We start from the raw sequence: 24,586 nt of genomic DNA on the forward strand, positions 1-24,586 counted from the left end.
TAAACTTTGATTACATGATAAATCAGTCAAATCTAAAGGCTGTAAATTCAACTAAATACCTAGGAATTACAATTACAAACAACTTAAATTGGAAGGAACACATTGAAAATGTTGTGAGGAAGGCTAACCAAAGATCACATTTTATTGGCAGGACACTTAGAAAATGTAACAGATCGACTAAAGAGACTTCCTACAGTAAGTTTGTCCATCCTCTTTTAGAATGCTGCTGCACAATGTGGGATCCTTGCCAGATAGGATTGATGGAGTTCATAGAGAAAGTTCAAAGAAGAGCAGCACGTTTTGTATTATCGCAAAATAGGGGAGAGAGTGTCACTGAAATGATACAGGACTTGGGGTGATCATCATTAAAGCAAAGGCATTTTTCATTGTAGCAGAACCTTCTCACAAAATTTTGATCACCAACTTCCTCCTCCAAATGCAAAAACATTTTGTTGATGCCTACCTACATAGGGAGAAATGATCATCATAATAAAATAAGGGAAATCAAAGATCACATGGAAAGATATAGGTGTTCATTTTTTCTGCATGCTGTATGAGGTTGGAATGGTAGAGAATTATTGTGAAGGTGGTTCGATGAACCCTCTGCCAGGCTCTTAAATGTGATTTGCATATTATCCATGTAGAAGTAGATGTAGAGTCTACAGTTCTGTTTGCAATCAAGTGCTATCACACATTCATCAATAATATTTTACTGACAGAAATATGTTTGATAACTTGACGTTTATGAATTTCAATATCTGAATGTTAATTAGATGAAAGATATGGGTTGTTTATAAACTGTGGAAGGCAAAATTTATTCTGGGCTTTTTTAATCAGTGGCTACCAGGGCATGTGTAGTGAAAAATGTATGTCTACCAGAGATTTCTCATGAAAGACCAAACATCTTTGATAATATAAGTAGAACTTCATTATACAGTCAATCATTTAGAAATTAGAACCACAACAAAAGTCTTTAAAAAAGTGTACTACATTTTCAGCAAATGGTGTAGACCACTGTATTAAGAGCTCTGGAAAAGCTTGTATACACCCATTTTTTTGTATCGACAGAAAAAAGATTAACTTGCAACATGTAGCATACAAAATATAAAACAATATCTGAAGCATATGCTGGATTACAGTACTGAACAAGGGGAAAGTCTATTCAAAATAGTAACAATGATTTATTTTTAACAGTTGGCACAGACTGATTACAAAATAATTAACATAAAACACAACTGTACAAAGCACCCTGATAGCATTCCTGAATGTCACATATTTAGCACCAGTATCCCATTTATATTATCACAGTATTTTGAAAATGGGTGTCAACAGGAAATTTTAAAGTGCTCCTATGATAGAAGCAAAATCTAGTGGCTGAAATACTAGTATTAAAATATAGTAAAAAAAACAAGCATTCCCTTTCATTCAATAATTTATTACTCTTCATGACTAGAAATTTACAATTTCTTAAAAAACAATGTATTTATAAAACAAAAATACAGCACAAGTTTAAAAATGATAAAAAATGAACTTACATAGTAAAAATCATAACACACAGTTGTCACAAGTTTGGCTGTATTGTAACATACATACAGTGGCTATATACAGTCAGTGCTTCATATAATTTAAAAAAAATATCACACCTTTCATATACTTCTTCTGTAAATAGAAGACTTGAAATTTGCAAAGGGAATTTTATGCTGTTGTATCTGAAAATAGAACAAGGCAGCTAGGGTAATGAGTCAGCAGCAACACTCCTGCATGTAATGCACCATGGACTTCTCTTAGACATGAACCCTAATTTGGTCATCTAAGGCACACATCACAAATGCTGCACATAATGTTATTTATTTTTTCAAAAATCACTCATGACAATCCAAAATGACTTAATAGTATGTAAACATTCTGATGAATCCTGAATTATATGAAATCTGGTAATTATTCTGTCAGTACATATTCTGTTCTTCATATGTATACTCACAGAGATGGTGCCTTAAATATCCAGCAAAAATGTGCAAATGACACTGAAATTACCAACATATTGTTCATTACACTGAAAGATTAATCTGTGACTGCCTAAACAAAACCACTTCCAGATGTACATAAAAGGTAAATGTGTCTAGTATCACACATGTTGAAGTAACCAAGAGAGGAAGGAAGACTGAATTAGGAGCAGTTGTGCATTAAAAATGACATAATATAAACAGATACAGTTGTTTCATGCATATAACAGCCTCACAGATAAACTGGTAAAATTTATCAGCAGTTCATTCTTTTGCAGATATAACAATTTTCTTCTAAACTGTAGAATTTATAATATCTTGTTTGCTAGCTCATTGATACTAGGATGAACAGAATTGGAGAAGTTTACTGCCATTGCATAAAATGCCTCATTTCTTTAATATCTGATTTCAGATTATGCAGTTTCCATCCTTTTAGCTCAATCAAGCATTAGAAAAAAATATGTTTTTATCATTCAAAATATTTTAAAACTTTTTTAATTAGCTTGATTAAAATTTATCTGTTGTACTATAATAACTCAAATCTGCTGCAGAAGTCACAAAGGTATAAATAATGCATATTACAAATTACATTACAGAAACATTCTGGCAATTCTGAGATGGTTTAGAAATATTCTGCATCTTCATGAAACTGCTGAACCACGATGAGTACTGAACAAACTTTTCTTTGTGGATATGTACCTTTCACATTGAATAAAATAAAAAAAAGTTATTTAAGCAAATTTCATGCTGCATGAAGATTACAAACAATATGAAGCACAAGTGGGGTACGAAAGAGAAAAGACAGCGGCCATTACATACTCATTCATTCAAGCTTGTCATCTCAAACACACAAAATAAATTTTCTCTTTACAATAAACATTAATTGTACTAACATGAACACAAATTCAATGAGATACTATATAGCAGAGCACCAAATAAGAGTTTCATCCTACAGCTCGGTAACTGCTGCAATGAGATCAAGTAACTAGAAATATTTTGACAAGGCCACTCACAGTTTACTGTGCCATAATGAAGAAGTGACTACAGAATTTTTCCTCATTTTAATGCTACACTTATGAGCAGTGATATTTTAAGAGGTTTTTTTTAACACAGTACAAAACTGGATGCACCAGAAAGTCATTGTCATCAGAACTGCGTATTACAACTTAAGTTTTCAGAATTGTAGTGATACAGAGATGCTGGTTGCTTCACTTGGAGGTGTGTGTGTGTGTGTGTGTGTGTGTGTGTGTGTGTGTGTGTGTGTGTGTGTGTGTGTGTGTGTGTGTGTCTTTGTATAAAATATTTTAAATGGTTTCAAATTTCCTTTATATCTATTAAAATTATTACATAAAGTAGAACTTAAAATATAATATTTTGATTTCCTAAATAAATCTAAAACATTATTAAAAATTATATTCAAAAATTTAATTCATTTTCATGAAATATTCATTACTTTGTGTGGATTATGTATCAAAAAACATTTTAAGACTAAAAATGTCAAGGGAGCACTTAATTTATCTATGATGCTACACAATGATTCAAAAAAGAAAATATCTCTGTAAGACAGTTGGGTACTAAGATACCAGTTATTGTTGTTAAATGTAAACAGATGGTAGTTGTCACTTAACACTCCAAAAGCTTCCAACATCAGTTTTATAACAATACTGCAGCTTACCACAGCCAAACATTTCCTTCAAACCTTGCATTTTCTACATAAAAAGATCATTAAGGCTCTTACAAACATCAGTAAACATAATATCTGTTACCTGCCCACAAATGAATATTACTTGTCATCTCTTTGTATTGCTAGAAAAAAATATTTGAAATAATATACATCAGCAGTAACTGTGCACTGCATTTAATTATATATTAACAATTCAATCAGATCCCTGCCTCATATCATATCAAAATCTTAATACACATTATTTATATATCATATATATATAACGATAATGCACGCACTGTTAAAGTCTAATGCATTTCATCCACACTCCAATCCAGTCACTTGATAGGAAGACATTTAAATAATGCATTTGATTCTCATCAATGACTTTCACTTATTGACAATTTGACAATATTGCACATAGTTTGACTAGATGAAAAAAATAAAAAAATGCAGGATCTGAAGCAATGAAATAACTTGCAACAAATCTGCACTCTTTACTGATGTAACGTCAAGTCTTGACTAGTAGTACTGAAACTGGAATTCTTTGAACATTGCCTATGTGTAGAATCATTGTGATACAGGATAAATCATTACATTTCAGTATGTTTATAGCAACATTGAATTTCATTTTTTGTGGAGCTATTTGCAAAATAATAGCAGCAATCTTTTGCTTCTCCAATATAATAAGTATTATTTATAATATAATTATTTTGATGATTTATGAAAAAGTTAGCTGTAATCATCAAGAAGAACTGGTTATGTTTTTTTGCAACAAGAATGTGACTGAAAAATTAAAAGAAAGTTATTTCAAATGATCATATCAAGTTTAAGCTCTTGCATTTCATGGCACAGTTTGAGTGCATCAACTATAAAGTAAAGGAAATAAACACACAAACATAAAAAAGATGGAAACTTAGCATCGAATTTGATGTGTACATCATCAGTAGCAATAAATGCAAAAAATCAGCCCCTAACCACACAAATTATTACTGTCTGCAGCACTAGTAGTAATGTGTTTTTTAAAGTATATGAAACAAATTGTTCAGTTTACCATATGATAATAAAAAAATTAGAATGATTTACAATGTATATTGAAATTAAAATCAGCTCTTATATCCTTATTTCACTGATAACCAGTCCATAAATGTTTATATACACATGAATCAGTCTTTCAGAATGGTATTCTCACTTAAGACTTTTCCCAGAATGCTATTTGTTGATAGGACCTTAGAAAAATTTTGTGTGCGCAGCAGTTTGATCAGACATAAAACACGGTTTCATTGGTTTTTCTTTCATTATATTTAACACTGAGTATTTTTTGAACCAAAGTCATTTTCCTGTCACAGTCACATCAGGGAACAACAACACTGAACACAATGCGCAGCTTACATATGGTTGTAGTTGTACCACTGTGCTACAATATGGAAAAAGCACAATTATAACCAATTGACTTAGCCCTCAACTAACTGCATCTATGTTATTATCTGAATTCATTATTTTCAGTGCTATATATTATCTACTCAGATAAACTAAAACAAAAATCTAGCCCAAAATGTTTGATGATTTTTTTCCATGTACCAGTAACTTGGAGTTTATGATCTCTGTAAACTGTTGGCTACCATTATTTATGAAAGATTTTCAATAATTTTTCAAATTTTAATACAAGGTAAGGTGAATTTATGCATTTTACTTCCCCATGATGATAATGAAAGACAGCATGAAAAATATTGTATTATTGTGTGATTAAAATTTTTTCTTGGTGTAACTGTTGTAGATAAGCTAACAGATTTTATTAACCTAACTTTAACAACAAGTCTGCCTTTCAAGTTTACTTTTGTAATGCGAGAGAATTATGGAACAATCAGTCTTTTCTCTTCTAATCTTCAGCTAGCTCAATAGCTATACAGAAGAAAGAACTTAATTATTATTGAGTAATATAAACAAAGCAGTGACTTTTATTGCGTACAATCTGCTGTTGATTATACAGCAAGCAAATATCATAGCAAATGAACTCAAATGTCTGAACTTACAAATTTCCTTATTCCCTCCTGTTTGAAAACTGACTTTTATTTGGTAGTCATATGAGGCAGTGCTCTCCAAAAATTCCACAGAAGGACTATTATTTTGAGTAATAAATACATTAGTCAATCAGTTTCATACTTTTATACATTTCCGATTACTTCAGATTAAATTAATGTATCACTGGTTAGGCCAAAACTTTTGTTGCATTAATTACAGTGTTATAATGCACAATTGAAGCTTCTCTTTCCCTGTATTATCTATGACACAGTCCGTTCCACAAACATTCAAAATTGTTTAGAGTGAGTGTCCATTATGAGACCATTTCTTTAGGTTTTCATACTCCAAATAATCCAACACTACCAGTTTAGACTTCCTCAAAAACCAAAACAGAAAAAAGCAGTACATCTTTTCAATAATATCACCGATGCACTTCACTTAATCTCTAATAACATAATTTTAGACATGGCATGTGTTTTATGTTGCAAAGATTCCTCCTTTGTGGAAAGTTAGTATCAGAATTATTACTATGAGGAATGTCATTCATTTACTTAAACACTCAACCATACTCTCTCTCTCTCTCTCTCTCTCTCTCTCTCTCTCTCTCTCTCTCTCTCTCTCTCTCTCTACATCTCCTTCTGTCCCCAGACACTTGAAAATGCTGTTAACTCCTTCACTTAAATCATTCTCTCCACAACATACTCTACTAATTTAGACATTTTCACATAATTGAATAACATATTCAAAATCTACATCATTAAGTCAAACAGATTTTCTATAGTGTTTTGATGGTTAGCACTGCTGAAACTGTGGAATGGTAAACTGTACTTTACATACCACAAAAATAACCAAATAATAAATATTATTTATAACTTACAACTCAGTACAAACATAGGAAAATCACATGAGTTATATCAAATGGAAATCCCTTACACAACTGTAGTTTCTGTACAGAACATAAAGAAACAACTGTCAGCTTTGTAACAGATTTATGTACAACAGGCAAATGTGTATAAATATATCTACAAAGCTCAGTTCCACACATTTGCCTACATTAATACTTCAGTTCTGTTTATGTATTTAGATAAGTATTAGCTCATTAAGAGGAAATGTTCTCTTTCACAAGCAACAGGCACTGTGCCCACAACAATTTCACAAACATAATTTACCTGAATCTAAGACAGGCACTCACCTGTATGCAAACAACTAACAGCTGCTCTCACTCCCAGGTCTACTAAAACTAGATCTTCTCAACCACATATGTAAGCTTCCTTATGCTTTATTTCGTTTCTTCTTTTGGCTTCATTACTGAACCACATACACTTAGAATCACAAGTTTCGCTCTTACCGATTCACATTTGTTATTTCAGGCCACGTGATCACCATTGTCAATATCCATTGAAGCCTGTGGTGAGCTGGTGTTCTCCACAGCCTTTTCTGTAACACTTTCAATAATCTGTCCCACACTAACACCAGTTTTTTCAGGAATTGTGTCAATATGACCACCTCCAGAATTTTTAGGAAGAGCTGGAGTCTTAGGCATTGGGCTGTCCCCACTACAAGATGACCCATCATCACAACTGTTAGAAACAGAACTAGCAACAAAGTGTTTTGTCTTGTTCTCTGGCATTTCTGTGCCAGGTTGTGATAACCTTTTGTCCACTGTCTTGTTGCTAGTGGCATACTGAGTAATCTGCCGAACTTGTGCTTGCGATGACAATAAGCTTGCCACCCTAGCTTGGGAATTTTCATCAGGAACTTTACTAATAACACTATTAAGCTGTAAAGAATGTGAAGTACTTCCAGTAGGCTGTGCAGACTTGTTGAACTGGCTGTCACCACAACTGTAGTCATAACTGCAGCAAAGCCTCCCATCCTGTAAAAGAAAATATTTTGTTTTTATATTCCCTGTGAAAGAAAAAGTAACTAATATTACTTTATGTACCTTATTTACTAAATCTTATTTCCTACAATAGCAAACACATCACACCACTTCACTGATATAAATAAAATACACCTTAGATAGTTTATTCACATGTGAAATAACAAAAGGAACTTGTAATAATAGAGTTTTCTATGAAGCTAATGAATGATGGTCAAGAACATACAATTACAGTATCTGAAGGTCAGTAACATCTGCAACACTGCATCAGTTGAAACATGGTGGAATACTATACTGTGAATGTATTTCATTAAAACTCTTTCTATAACCTTTCATTTAACATTTTCATGAAAATAATTTCTGTTTAATGTGCAAATAAAGTAAAAAATAAGTAGAATTTACAGTCTGCAAATGAGGTAAAGTTAAAACTTTTCAAAAGTAGATGTACACCACCCATCCAAAGTGTTCCAATACTGATCATATTCCTTGCATATAAGCAGCACAGAAACTACAGTGACAGCTTAACTAACAACTATAAACAAGAGATGTGCATTAGACCAGTCACTTGTGAGCAGGCAGTATTCTTAGTGGATGTGTGGCAGTAGCATGTCAACATTTTTATGAAGTTAAAACATAAAGTAGGACAGAGGACCAGCAACTTGCACACTTGTGATGATTTTTATATCACACTTATTTTAAATTTTAAAAATTTTGATAGTGAATATGAATATGTTATCTTATCCACAAGAGTAATGTGCTATTAGCATAGGATACTGTAATGCATCAGTCCACCCATTATCGACCATGTGCCATTTTCATATTTTTAGAGTTACATTTTGATCACGGCATACAGCCACTTCAAAGGTTTCACCACATCTCATTACAGTGTTGTATTTTTAATGATTCCTGAATTTTCACAGTTTTAATTTGTACAGTATAATTGATTAATAGAACCTATTGGATGCTGTGAAATTTGTACCTGGATTAGCACTATTTAATGAAAAGTGGATGATAATCACTGTAAAAGCATGAAGCGTGCAAAGCCTCACATATAGCCACTAGTGACCTCTATTGAGTTCACTTTAATATGGTCATAACATGAACCTTCAGTATATTATGTACTTATGGAGTGCACTTACACTACTTCTCTTAGGGAAGTTACCGGATCCTGAATACACATTTCTGTTCTATACATATATAATAATAGCAGTTATGATTATTGTACATGTGTGCACTCATGGAAGTGTATATTAACATTTATAATGAAGATACGGAATGTTAATTACATCAATAGGAGTCATCTAATTTTTCTGGAATGTAAAAATTTTTAAGGATTACTTCAACAGCTATGTATTGTTTGCAGGCTATAGTTTGAGAATGGATAATGTAGTTTGAAACTAGTCACCACAAATACAAATATTTGAATCCACTGTGACAGAAAATGAAGAAAAAAAATTGGTGTATCGACACAGTTGTGTCGCAAATTGCAATAGAAGAACCATCTCTAAATCAAGTATTCAAGACATTCTCCAGAATGTTTTGAAGACAAGCAAACTGTGTACAAAGTTTTCTTCACACACCTTGACTCTCGAACAAAAATGGTGATGTGAGACAAGAGATTGTCTGGCATATACAGTGTTCAGATAACTTACGTGAGTTTTTCAGCTGAGTTAACCTATCTTGAGGTCACTTTTTGTCAGAATGGATAAAGTGAAAGACAGATCAGATGTGTGTTGTGCTATCGACCAACTGTGCATCAGTGATTATAATACCAAGGTGGCACTAAGTTTTCTGCCTTACAAGATTGGTCACAATCTATGGTAATATAATAAAGTTTTTTCAACCCTCCATCTAAGATTAGGGTAAGGTGGGTGTCTATTGTATTCCTTGCAATTGTCAGATGTTGGTGAGACTATCAGCACTGTGGAAAACCAGTATACTTACAACAGCTGAGCAAATTGGCTACTGCAAAACACTGTCTTTGCACCAGTCATCCTATGGAATATAACAATGGAGCATTTCCAGCTACTGGGATAGTGATATTAAGGAAGGAGTTGAAATTAAATTAGCAAGTAAACTTGTAAATAGAGATGGAGGTTTTTGCTTAAATTTGGTGTGGAACCCTACTCTCTCACTTGTCGAAAACAGAGGGTCAAAGTTAATCACACTTCACATTTTGTTCCGTAATTTTCATTATCAGTAACTTCTTGCATTCATTATCTTTTGTTGGGTGGTAGTGCTAGTGTTTATGGAGAGAGAGAGAGAGAGAGAGAGAGAGAGAGAGAGAGAGAGAGAGAGAGAGAGAGAGAGAGAGAGAGACAGACAGAGACAGAGAGAGAGAGAGAGAGAGAGAGAGAGAGAGAGAGAGAGAGAGAGAGAGAGAGAGAGAGAGAGACAGACAGAGACAGACAGAGAGAGAGAGAGAGAGATGTTTCCAAAATTGCTCTAAAAACTAAGATTTTAAATTCCTTTGTACAGAGCTTACTTGGCTGCATTTTTGTCTTGAAAACGACGGGCGATCACCTGTCAAAGTAATGATGGCTTTGAGGATGTCATCCAGCTGCATTTGTGTAAGTTATTTGAACACAGATGATTATGCATGGATGCCTGTCAAAACTTGATCAAAATGAAAAATGTGAACAATTCTTTTCTGCAAAATATTATCATGAGATGAGAGATGATACCTGGTGTTATCAGCATGAAACTATCACAAAACACCAAAGTGCAGAAATTAACATGAAGTGTCAGTGCTCTGATGTCATAACCAACACTCAAGCCATTGTGATGTGTGAGTTTGACAATATACCAAAGATGGACGTTTCTGACAATATCACATGGCTATAAGAGTGTTCTGTACACTGTACACTAGTAGTGAGAGACTGAATAGAACATCTTAGGCATTAAAACCATCACATAACTTTTCTCTGTTTTTTTATTAATTCAGCTTCGAAAGTTTTTGGGCTGATGGGGTCTTATCTTCTGCCTCTGTGGTCACGGATTTACAGGATTTAAACACAGTCTGAATTTCTCACAGTGTGTTAAAAGGAAATTATCTACTTGCACGTATGAAAAAGGTTATGATCAGATAAAAATAGCAAGAAATCAATATTGATAAAAATAAGAGATGTAAGGAAGATCACAATAATGATAAAATATAAATGATGTCACATCTGAATCAAGAGAAACAAATTACTAAAAAGGTAAACAGTACTATTAATTGAAGTTACTCACATTAAAAGGTATTCAAGATAAAAGAGATAAAAGGAATTCATTCTGTCACAAAACAAGTCATAAAACAGTCATAAGAGCATACAAAAGCAGCTAGCTTGACAATTAAAAAATAAGTAAAACAAATCAGTAAGAAGTTAATTCAGTAGTGTAATTCTTACATTAAGCATAGGTTTCACATTCTTATTAATACTACCATGTACCAGTCACTTCCTTTACATTAATTTGGTCATCACTATACATCAAAAGAGCTACATTTCTATATCATGCTGATTATAAAAAGCAAGTGAAGGAATTACTGTAGCAGAATATTGCACATAAACTTTCCATAGAAAATGAAAACTTATGCTCATGTCTGTATTATTTACTCAGCTGTATAGGTTTCCTTATCTATTCCCATAACTCCTCTAGGATCTGTTGATCATCTGCCTTACTTATTCTTCTCAAGAAATACTTGTCCTGGCCAACATAATCTTCATAAAAAAATCCCTTGCTGAATGGCTGCCATGTTTATTTGAATGGTTCTGATGAAGATATTAAAGTTTTATCTCTGCTTCACTATACTTTCAGTGTAGATAAATGTATACCCACAAAGGCCATACAGCTTACACAATACATGCTTTGGTACAGTTAGAGACTTCAGCACTTCCTTCACCATATAGCTAAGGATTCTTTTTCATGGCTTTAGTAACTCATGACTCACTTGCAGTCAGTTTATGCAAATCATTACAACTGACATTTATATGGTTCTCACTTCCTCTTTTCCCATAACTTATTTCTTCATGCATATGCCATATCAATTTTTCTCCTAATCTGATCCTATTTATTGTGGTGTCAGCTTTCAACTCTTCTGATGAAACGTTTAACACATTACTATGATACCATCCTCAATAAAACCACAACAATCCATGGCATACATTTCTTCTCAAGGAACAAAATCATTCTTGTACATAAACTAGTTGTAATATAGAATCCTGTGTGAGTCACTGAAGTGTTTCCCAATGCTAATACTTTTTTATCGGTATGGTACATGAATGTGTGTTTTGTGAATCTGTACAATCTCGACATAATTTTGTTGACTAGTGTCTTCAGCAAAAGCTGACATGTAATTGAAAATTATAAATGGTTACATGGCCTTTGCTTGATCCTGTAGTAAGTAGAAAAGCAGCTCATCACGAAATATAAAGAAAGATGTAACCTTGTAGTAGGACCTGCCTAGGTCTTGGTACAGCTGTGCAATTGCTAAGTTCAGTATTATCATAAAATATGCTATCTGTGCAAACATCTAAATTTCTATTAGGTCATGTGCTCTCATAATGATTCAGAGGTCCCAGAAACAATTACTGTTGCTCACTTACTAGATGAACTTCATGTGTAAAATTCATTGGTGTCCAGGCGGTGAGCAAATTAAATTGGTATCAGTACATTCATACGCTGAACAAAAATTCCGTTCATTCTGCTTTCAGTCACTGTCTTGGTTTCCAGATAAAAATGCTAATGTATTTTGCATGTTTTCACTCCCTGATATGTTACATGATAATCTTCCTGGGAAATGCAGCTAAGGTCTATGAAGTATTTAGTCTGCAAAAATGAGCAACAAGAATATTATGTTGACTGGATAACTGACCTCCTATAAGACCTATCCAAGTACCTAGGAATTCTTACACTTGTGCGAAAGTAAACTTACTCTTTAAACAATACAGTTCAGTTTTAAATCAGTTAAGCACTACACAACAGTACAACCTATACAAATAGTTTTTCATGTGAGTCCTGCATGCCTGTCTACTCTACTCTGTGAAGTGCTTTTGTCTGCAAACTTTTTTTTTTTTTTTCTTTTTTGGTATGCCCCCCACTGATATATGGTATGTCACTGACAATGTATATGTATTTACAAATAAATTAAAAACATATCTAATTAGCCACTGTGTGCATACAGCATCTGAATATTTAAACAATGATAGCTCCAGGTAGAAATGTCAACAATGTAGGAAAAGATAGATTGCAACTTACTATAAATAAGAGCACATTAAGTTGCAGACAGGCACAATTAAAAGATGCATATGTAAAGCTTTCAGCCACAGCCTTCATCAGCAACAGAGAAAGAAACACCATTCATACACACAAGCAAGAACACCCCATGCACACATGACCAACAATTCTGGTAGCTTTGGCCAGAATGCCAGCCCAAACTGCCAGAGCTGGTGGTCATGTGTGCATGTGATGTACTTGCTTGTGTGTATGAATGGTGTGTGTCTCTCTGTTGTCGATGTAGATTGTGGCTGAAACCCTTATGTAAGTGTCTTTTAATTGTGCACCTCTGAACTTAATCTGTCTACTTTACTGCAAGTAGCAATCTATCTTTTACTACATTATCTGAATATTTGAGTTCTGGTTTTTCGGACCACAGTTAGGTTGTAGAAAATAAAGTTTATTGAAACTAAACTTTCCCTTGTACAGTACAATACATTATAACCACTATCATTTATAATTTCTCAATAGTCACAAAGTTACTGGGTATGTATTAATAGCAGCCAAGAGCTGGAAATACTGCAGCTTTTTTTTTTTTATAGAAAAGAGGCATTGTTGTAATTAAATAAGATGCTAACACACAGTGTTGTAAGTAATCAATAGGTGGGGTAAAATTCTACATAAATAACACCAACCATATATTATTAATTATAGAAAGTTTCTAATTAAATTTAGAGGTGCAGACAGATCTCTATCACATACATAAATTTCGGACAAAAATTATGGGGCTTCTGGAGAATCTCAACGTACAGGAACACTATTATCAGACAACTACTAATTATCTTCTCTGAAAAAATAGCAAAAAGCAAGAATGTAACACTAGGATCAAAAAGCACCTCTACAAAATCTTTAAAGGGTTAACATTAAGTTAAATTTACATCTTGGACTTCTTTCCACATCCCAGATTTGACAAGAGTTTGTTCTACATAATGAGTGAGAACTGGGAAATTTCTGACCAGAAAAACCAGTAATTAAGGCACAGCCTATGCTTGACTAGGGCTCGGGCAGTAGGTGATTTCCTTCAGTATGTAAGAGCAAAGAATGTTTTTCCCTGCTTCTCAGCATCTATTTATAGTCATCAGGAGGACTAGCACACAACAGGCACACTTGTTTAATAACTGCTCCATCAAAAAAACTAAGCTCATAAGCCAAGATACAGTATAGCACAACAGTTAACAAATAGAAGACAATTTTTGTCTTGAACACAATCTTTATCAACTTGTTGGACAGTGCAACAGTTGAAACAGTATCCAGCAGCTAATATTATTTCCACTGGTTAATGATTGTTGATAATTTATGAGAAGGAAGAGAGAAATAAGATTAAAATGTTGAAACTGAAAATTATTTCGGTAGGAGGTAATTATTCAATGGGCGATACAAATTTTAGGAACAAAACTCATTCACAGCACAACCACTTACAAATATTTGTGGAAAATGAATAGCCAAAGAGAGGAAGTGACATAATACTCCCCTGTTAATATATGCCACATAACAAAATATATATAATAGTGGAATGTAGTTATACGACCATTGAGTAACTGTCATGGATCATCAAACCGCAGTTATAGGAGTCACAGAACAAGCAAAGGAGTCAGCCATTGAGAAGGAAGTGGGACAGGGTTGTAGCCTATCCCCGATGTATTCAATGTGTAAACTGAGCAGGCAGTGAAGGAACCAAAGGAAAAATTGGAAAGGAATTAAAAGTCAGGCAAAGAAATGAAAACTTTATGATTTTCCCAAGACATTAATTCTGAGTGAGCCAGCAAAGGACTTGTAATATTAGTTAATAGAATGAATACTATCGTAAAAAGAGGTTAACATCACCAAATGTACAACTAAGGTAATGCAGTGTAGTTGAATTAAGTCAGACAGTCGCTGAGGTATTTACATTATGGAATAATATGCTAAAATGGCAGAAAAGCAAAAGTAACTTATGTCAGCTGAGTAGAGGGGATGTAAAATGTTAGAGTGGCAACAACAAGTAAAGCTTTTCTGAACAAAGAGAAAAATGTTAAAGTCTAATTATAGATTTTAAATGTTACGAAGTCTTTTGCTAAAGTATTTGACTGGAGTACAGTCTCGTATGGCAAAGAAATGTGGACAGTAAATGACACAGACAAGAAGAGAAAAGAAGTTTTTGAAATGTGCTGCGGCATTAGAAGCCTGAGGATTAGATGACCTGATAGCATAACTAATCAAGAAACATTGATTGCTGGGGTGCTGCACTAGACGAGATATGATCGTGACAAGACATGCATTCCCAAGCTGTTTTTTGAATGGATCACCAGTGAAAAGACTGGATGTGATGGCCCAGGAAATTTGCTTTTGAAGTAGGTTGGTGGGGTGATTACATCCAGTGTAGGCTGAAGTACTTAGCAGTACACCTGTTGTCACTCAGTACTATCCAGGTTTTTAATGTATTAATCACCTACTTTGACAAGGCTATGACTATCTAAAATCGCTCACCACATTTAGAATATGCCTTCATCATCCTCCCAATCTCCGCAATATCCTAGTCAGACCCTTTGCTTCTTATGCAGCCATTTCCTTGACCTATGGCTCCTATCCCTGTGACCATCCCCTATGCACCCTCCTACTACCACCGATACATCCCCTGCAATTGGCAAAACATAAACTATCAAAGGGAGAGCCACCAGTGAAATGACATAACTCATGTACCAGCTGTTATATAAACACTGTTTGGCTATTTGATTTGGCACGAGTGTCACCAAGTTATCAGTTAGGATGAATGCCCATAGGCAGAGGGTGTATACTGGCAACTCACAGTATCCTGTTGCAGAGCACGCTCTAAAACATGACAGTCATGACCTCGGTGCCTGTTTCACCACACATGCCATATGGATTCTCAGTTTCTGAGAACTGGCAACTGGCGCTACAACACTTCCTTGGTTTTCACCACCCACCTGTCCTCAATTGACATTAATATCTTTGGTCTCAGCATTTCTTCACAGTAACTATTCCTTTCTTCTCTACATTTTAGTCTTCTATATATTTTATTTTCTCTGTATATTTTTCCCCCCTCCCCACCTCTAACTTTATGCTCTTTTTAACTCATGAATGATGTTTTATCAGTACCTATGTCTTGTATATTACCCTATCTTCCACCTTTAGGCTCTCAGGTTTTCAGATCTTGTCCAGGCTCAGTCCCCAACACTCAGTCTTTCCTTCTCATCCTGTCTGGTAATTCTTCCCTAACCAAGGGTTCTGAACACTCCCCATTTACTATACCTCACCAGTCCTTTTTCTTCACCACACTTCTTCCATTTCAAGCCTTCTGCCAGAAGAAGGAGCCATTGACTCTGAAAGCTAGCAAATTTCAATAGCTTCATAAGTGTATTCTCCTGCCATCGCTCGGTGATTGTGTGTGTGTGTGTGTGTGTGTGTGTGTGTGTGTGTGTGTGTGTGTGTTTTAAACAATGAAAACAATTTTTGACAAAATAAGGTAATTATACAGAAAAAAAAATCGACTCACCAAATGGCATCAGAACACACACATAAATGATTATAATTAGGCAAGCTTTCGGAGCTAGTGGTTCCTTCTTCAGGCAGAAGGGTTGGAGGGAAAGGAAGAGGGGTGAAGGAAAACGACTAGAAAGGTCTAGGAAATGCGGTAGATTTCAGGATAGTCACCCAGAACCTTGGGCCAGGGGAGACTTGGCAGACGGGATGAGGAGGAAAGACTGACTGTTGGGGACAGCACCAGATGAGATTTTAAAACCTGAGAGCTTAAAGGTGGAAGACAAGGTAGTATGCGACATAGAGATTACTGCTTAAACATCATGCATGAGTTATTAGAAGTGAAAAGCTAAGTGCACTGTATGTAACAGAGGAGGGAGAGGGGTGGCAAAAGCTGGACAGCTAAGAAAATGAAAGATGTATAACCTTTCCCGAGCTACGCAAGCATAACTCATGACCCACCCCCATGGCTTTACTTCCTCCAGTACATCATCTCCTACCCTCCTTGTCCACAAAAGGTATAGCTCCTGAATTCAAGTCCCAATCTGGCGGACAGTGTTAATCTGACAGGAAGTTTCGGTTATCACATATACAAATGCCTCACAATTCAGGTAAATGTACATTGTGTAAAATTAGCATATTTTTTACAGCATTGTGACTCCCTTTGAAAGAAAACAAACCTCGGGTATTTGTAATGATTTATTAAACAAAACTGGTCTTTCAGTCACACATAATGGAAGCACAACCAAAGACATTGAAGATATTCCATTAACACAGGTGAAGACAGGCATGAAGCTCTTTCATTATCAAGATGTTTTGTGTAAAACAAATAGATCATTTCCATCTCCACTAACAAAGTAATATTATAGTTTATGACTGAAAACTGTATCAGAATGAAAAGTCACTAGAGAAAACTGTAAAATTACAAGATCACTGAATGGCTGGTCATTACTTACCATTAGTTCTTTCTTCAAGAAGGAGAGAATAGTTGTTTTTTTTGGGGGGGGGGGTGGTAGAGGCAGTTTCCTCAGACCTCTAGTTGTGAGGGAGGCACTTGTTGTGAGAACAAGAGGTGACAAAGATGAAGACAGAAATGTTAGAGAGAGCAGGAATTCAAAGACAGAACATTGGTAAGTGTTGTGCCAGCTTCAAATGAGAGATGATAGAGCAGACTGATAAATAAAGACTCAATGAAGGGGCGAGAAATGGGAAATAAATGAACAATGTTATTAAAACTGGAGCCAGAAGCAGAAAAAGAAGTGGGCAAATACAATTCCAGAAATTGCACAACACTCCATACTCAGCAAACAAAAAGAAAGAACACAGAAAGACATGTGAGCCATATTGGTACTAAACTTACAATCTCCAATTGTGATAGTAATATGAAGCAAAATACGTATCATCCAGAAATAATTAAAGTCATCTGGTAAGATAAGGCATTATTTTTGGACAAATTAATGGAAATGTATATCACTATTTCCAGAGCTGTAAGATTTGTATAAGATGTATTATAGTATAAATGATGTACTTTGTATGGCAATGTATATAACATTAAATATCATGTGTATATATTGTCTGCAGTATTTATGTTGTTTACATTCATTCATTCATTCATTCATTCTTTATTGATCCACTGAATCATTTTGTGTGCAGAGAGTACTACATGTAGTTAAACATTAAAAAAAAAAAAACATTAAACTTAATTAAATGCACCTAGACTTACACAGTTCTATGATAGTTATAAACTACAGGATATAGTATTAGTATACTCGTAAGTTGTTCAAAATTAAGGTCAACAAGGCCTAATAAAAATTAAAACCCGTGGATACATTTAAAATGAAATTAAGTACAGATAAGCATCACATAATTTATACAATAGTTAAGATTTACTAGATAAATATAATAAGTACATACAAGAAGATCAATTTTAACAGTCAGTTAGGACTTACTGAAATTTATATTTTGAAGATAAATTATAGTACAGGAAGATGAGTGTGTAAATATATTACATAGAAAAATCATATTCAAAATATTCATTTAAGTTATAAAAAGTGGTAATATCGATTCAAGCCTTCTTTTAAAATGTGCTGGATTGTTTATGTTTTTTATGTTTAGCGGTAGATGATTATAAAGTTTAATCTCCATGCATTTTACACTACCAGCATGTAATTTGGTGGAATGGGGAAACTGTGTCAACAAGTATTTCCCTCTAGCATCATGCTGGTGATAGTCCTGATTCTGCTTCAGGCTGCCAATATTTACCATGGTAAAACTTAGTATCTTCAATATATACTAACACGGTAGTGGAAGAATACCTAGTTTTTGGAATAGTTGTTTACAAGAGTCTCTCTGCTTTTTAAATAACATTATCCTGACAGCTTTCTTTTGGAGCTTAAATATTTTATTGGACACTGAACTGTGGCCCCAGAAAATGAGACCTTATGTTAGGATTGAGTGAAAAAAAGCATGGCACACTGATGTTAGGATATTTACACTCTTCACTTCCCTGACTGACAGTAGCATAAAACATACTTTACTTAGCTTGGTAGCTAAGCTGTCAGTGTGCCTTTTCCGGCTTAGAATGTCAGAGAGAGATATCCCAAGGAATTTAGTTACATTTTCCAGTTCAATACTATTTACACTTATTTGCATAGTTGGGACAGTGGGATTTCTGCTCTGGACTGAATGAAATGTTACACCTGCAGTCTTTTTTGCATTAAGAAGTAGCCTTTTAGTTGTAAGCCCTGAATCTAGTAGAGCTGTATTTATTGGCTGACTGCAGCTCAATGTGATCATCTGAGTCAGATACCAGAATATTGGTGTCATCAGCAAAAAGGAAGGTATTGCAAGTCATTACATGAAGAGGAAGATCATTAATGAAAAGGAGAGATAGGATTGGGCCTAAAACTGATCCTTGCGGGACACTATGTTTTATGGTTTGCATATCAGAATGTGAAACTGTGGATTTTCCTGAAGGTGTGACCTCACATAACTGCACATACTGTTTTCTGTTTAGTAGGTAGCTTGCAAACCAATTGTAGGCAGTGCCCCATATACCATAGTTACATAATTTTTGTAATAGTATTCTGCGATTTACAGTATCAAAGACTGTTGTAAGATCAAGGAACAACCCCACAGCTGACTGTTTCTTATCGACAAGAGTGAGTGTTGTATCTAGAAATTTATAAACAGCATCTACTGTCATTTTCCCCTCCTGGAATCCATATTGAGCTGAAGAATGGATACTACACTCATTCAGAAATGATTTTAGTTTAGAGTCTTTTTTGTGTATTGGTATAATTTTTGCTATGGTAAGTAATTTAGGGAATATGCCTTCCAAAACCGAAGAATTAATGATATGTGGTAGAGCCTTACTTATTATACTTGAACATCTGTGAACAAGGAAACAAGGGATTTCATCTTGTCCAGCAGAAGGAACCTTTATTATATTTTGGCTGATTGTATTTTCAATTTCTGCTCCTGAGGTTGGTGATATTATTTATCCACATAATACTGTTTTCACTGATTTGTTTTGTATTACAGTACAATCTTTGTACAAAATGTAATTTTACAGAACCAAATAAACATCAATCAACCAAACTGGAAACGATTATATCATAATTTCATAAGTTCTCCCCAGATATACAGATATAACCATCACTGATCATGTTGCATATTGATTACTTTCACAGTTAACCTTTCTTACACGTGATGTGATCACAAATAAAATGACAAAAAACTAGCTAGATGTTAGTCAAGTATTAATGTGGTACAAAGAGTACCAAGAACCCCTAAATTTACAGGAATGAGATATTCTGCATAAAAATATTGAATTCTTCCAGTGCACAAGTGATATGACAGAAATAAAGATGGTTGTAATAAAAAATTTCCACAGTCACAATGCACTGAGATATGATATGAGGAGTTGAGAAGTCAAGAAAAAGTTGCATACATTTTACATAGTAACTTACAGGAAAGTGATTCCCACTTTATGCAGGGTGTGTGTGTGTGTGTGTGTGTGTGTGTGTGTGTGTGTGTGTGTGTGTGTGTGTTTGTGTGTGTGTGTCTAAATAAAAGAGATAGGGGAAGAAGGGAGGGGGAGGAGGTATAAATATACTAATGTCAAACAAAGTTCCAAATCATAGCTTATAAATCTTGTGAATTATGTCCACAGCGATGAAACAGTATGCTCAGCAAATAGAAACCATTCCTACAGGAAACTTATTAACAAATACCATAAAACAGACATAAACACAAAAAAGGAGGAGCATTAAATAAGAGGCATGGAAGACAATGAAAAGAAATATGTTTCCCTAAGAAGTTTGTGAAGCCCAAGTCTTCAGAACAAAAAGCACAAAAACCTTGTATAACTACAGGCATTAGGACTTCCAGTGTAACCATGAAAAGACTGAACCAAGAAATTAAAACTTGCTCAGATCCACAGTTTGTAGAATATGTAAAAACATACAGAAAAATATACTGAAAGGCAATAGCAAAGGCGAAGTTGCTATATAATGACAATTTAATCAGTAACTCAGACAACAAACCACAAACTATACAGGACATTGTGAGGAATGAAACTACTACCTTGGGAGAAAAGGAAGAAATAGTACTCAAAAGCAGTGAAAATTGCAATACAGAAAAGAACGAAATGGCAAACTATATTAATAACTATTTTTTAAATGTACCATATTCATTAAACTTAAAGTTCGCAAAGCAAAAAATAATACATGCTCCAAGGATAGCCTGCAGCATGAATATTCCTTCAACAAATGAACAGGAAGTAATTAGAGTGATTAGAAGCTTAAAACCAAAAATGGCAGCGGTTGTTGATGAAGTACCAGTATCAATCATAATAAGGACTGCAGTGCAGATTTCAAAACCTTTAGCACATATTGCAAATTTATCCTTTAGTGAAGGTGTGTTTCCTCAATGACTGAAGATCTCAAAAGTGAGGCCACTATTTAAAAATGAAGACAAACATAAAATAGAAAACTACTGTCCCATATCACTTCTTCCTGCTTCCTCCAAGATATTAAAGAAACTGATGAAATTGAGTCACTAGTTACCTAGACAATAATAAACTTTGGAATAGTAATCAACATGGTTTTTGTGCAAAACAAAGCACAGAAACTGCAGTCATAGACTACACCCAAGAAATAATTAAAAATTTGGAGAAAAACAAAAGTGTAGTAGGAATCAATTTAGATCTATCGAAAGCATTCAGTATGGTCTGCCATGAAATCCTCCTTGATAAGCTGGAAGCAGTAGGTATTATGGGAAGAGTTAAAATGTGGTTTGAGTCATATCTCAAAAACAGATCTCAGATTGTAGAGCTCATCACTGTAAATTCAAATCAAAAAATAAGGTTAGTTTCAGAAGCAAAAGAAGTTCCTTTAGGAGTACCCCAGGGCAGCACCTTAGGGCCGCTACTCTTTCTCATACATGTCAATGATTTACAGTTACAATATGATACAGCCAAAATTGTACTATATGCAGATGACACAAGTCTGATAGTGAGCGACTTTAAAAACTAGTTACAGTCAATTACTGGCAAAATCCTAAAATGTATTGAGACTTGGTTCAGTGGAAATAAACTTACACTCAATGCAAAGAAAATAAATTACACACAGTTTGGTAAAATGATTCAGGATGAAGACATTAATCTAGAACTGGATGACAGACTAATAGAGAGAGTGCACTGACAAGTGAGAGTTATTGCAAATGTTTGCACTCTAGAAGTCATCAGAATGGCATACTTTGGATACTTTCATTCTGTTGCCTCATTTGCAATAGTGTTCTGGGCCAGCTCAAAATATAATTTGAAAGACATTTTTATTTTACAAAAATGGGCTATTCGAACAATTACCCACAGTCTCACTACAGACCTCTTTTCAAAAAGTTAGGAATACTTACTCTGCCATCAGTCTATATACTTAAATGTGTACTTTTAACCAAACCTAATCTAAGCAATCTCCACACAAATGCAGACTGTCACAACTATAACACAAGGAACAAGAATAATCTCCACATAGAACAAGTAAGAAGAACATGAACTCAGAAGCATGTAAGCCACATGGGCATTAAGCTCTATAATGCACAGCCTCAGTACATTAAAGATTTAAAGGACAATACAATTTTTAAATTGGAACTTAGAAAACTTTTAATTGACAAATGTTGCTACTCAATAAATGAATGACCACGAAAATGACTTTACAAACTAACCTCCAAAATTTTCTATCTTTGTTTGTTTCAGATTTTATTATACCTTATCATCTATAGTACTAGTTATATATAGTTACTGAGAAACAAATTACTATAAACCATTTATGTGGAAAGAAACTCTAAGTTTGCTGTCATTTATTATAGACAATTTCCTTTTGTACATTCTATATTTTAATTTCTGTGTATGACAAATCCAATTGTAGACAATTTCATTTTGTATATTCTATATTGTTAATTTCTATGTATGACAAGTCCAATATTGTTTGTATGATGACATGGATGCTAAATAAATAAATAAAATAAAAGAGCCAAACTATTTCCCAATATTCTCAAGAAGCATTTTATCTCCCCAACAGGCAACTCAGACACCACACTTATAGTGGGATAATACACCGATGCACAATAGATGAGCACTTTGGATTGATGTGAAGGTGCAAGATGTGTTAAAAAAAATTCACAGGTAAAGAACAAATTCAAGCAGTGGGATGGTCTTTCCTGTACAGAAATTGAAAAACGCGCAAATGAAGTTGCTGAAGCAGTTAGATGTCTCATCAGCTGCATCACTGGAGAAGATACATTTTCCATTGCACCGAAAAGAACATAGTCAGATCAATACAAAAAAAAAAAAGATTAAACTATTGACCAATGTAACATAATCCCACATTTACAATGAGAACTGGGGTCAATGTTTCTGGTACAATTTAGTGTCTTCTTACCAGGAACATTTTTGTAGCAGAAAACTGGCATAGCTTTCAACTGGCACAATTTAGTGCCTTCTTACCAGGAACATTTTCCTAGCAGAAAACTGACATAGCTTTCAAATAGATCGCAATACCATGAAAGCTGTTACTAAATTTGTGCACAAACTGTATGGCTATCTATATGACGGGTGCTATACTGTGGGAACATTTTTAGATCTCACAAAAGAACCTGACTTAAACAACAGTGCACTGCCATTACAGAAACTTAAAGTATACAGTATCTATTAAAAAGAGATGAAAAAAAATCAACATTCAGTCCACGACTCGAATATAATGCAGGTTATGGTACAAGAATCAATAATGAGACCATTTCTTTTTCTCTTGTATATAAATTACATACTACAACCTCTGTCAGTTCAGTGCTCAGACACACCAATACTTTATGGCTGCCTATCATCAGCCTGATGAGACAGGCAAAATACCCTCAGACTTCAAGAAGAATATAATAATTCCAATCCCAAAGAAAGCAGGTGTTGACAGATGTACAATTATCGAACTATCAGTTTAATATGTCACAGCTGCAAAATACTAACGCAAATTCCTTACAGACAAATGGAAAAACTGATAGAAGATGACCTCAGTGAAGATCAGTTTGGATTCCGTAGAAATGTTGGAACACGTGAGGCAATACTGACCCTACGACTTATCTTAGAAGAAAGATTAAGAAAAGGCAAACCTACTTTTCTAGCATTTGTAGACTTTGAGAAAGCTTTTGAGAATGTTGATTGGAATACTCTCTTTCAAATTCTGAAGGTGGCAGGGGTAAAATACAGGGAGCAAAAGGCTATTTACAATTTGTACAGAAACCAGATGGCAGTTATGAGTCAAGGGGTATGAAAGGGAAGCAGTGGTTGGGAAGGGAGTGAGACAGTGCTGTAGCCCATCCCAGATGCTATTCAATCCGTATATTGAGCAAGCAATAAAGGAAACAAAAGAAAAGTTTGGAGTAGATATTAAAATCCATGGAGAAGAAATAAAAACTTTGAGGTTCGCCGATGACATTGTGATTCTGTCAGAGACAGCAAAGGACTTGGAAGAGCAGTTGAACAGAATGGACAGTGTCTTGAAAGGAGGGTATAAGATGAACATCAACAAAAGCAAAATGAGGACAATGGAATGTAGTCGAATTAAGTCAGGTGATGCTGAGGGAATTACATTAGGAAATGAGACACTTAAAGTAGTAAAGGAGTTTTGCTATTTGGGGAGCAAAATAAATGATGATGGTCAAAGTAGAGAGCATATAAAATGTAAACTGGCAATGGCAAGGAAAGTGTTTCTGAAGAAGAGAAATTTGTTA

At 34.5% G+C, this 24,586-nt stretch overlaps 1 protein-coding gene across 1 annotated transcript in view; it reads right to left on the reverse strand.

The window, feature by feature from the left end:
* Positions 1 to 6,665: 6,665 nt before the first annotated feature.
* LOC124788789 (protein kinase C-binding protein NELL1-like) overlaps positions 6,666 to 24,586 on the reverse strand; it is a 466,052-nt gene continuing 448,131 nt past the window's right edge. Inside the window, exon 17 of the mRNA XM_047256072.1 lies at positions 6,666 to 7,564. Coding sequence (XP_047112028.1) covers positions 7,033 to 7,564 — 532 coding nt within the window. The 3' untranslated portion in view covers positions 6,666 to 7,032. The remainder of the gene's footprint in view (positions 7,565 to 24,586) is intronic.

Source organism: Schistocerca piceifrons, chromosome 3 (assembly GCF_021461385.2).
Source record: "Schistocerca piceifrons isolate TAMUIC-IGC-003096 chromosome 3, iqSchPice1.1, whole genome shotgun sequence".
NCBI classification, from domain to species: Eukaryota; Metazoa; Arthropoda; class Insecta; order Orthoptera; family Acrididae; genus Schistocerca; species Schistocerca piceifrons.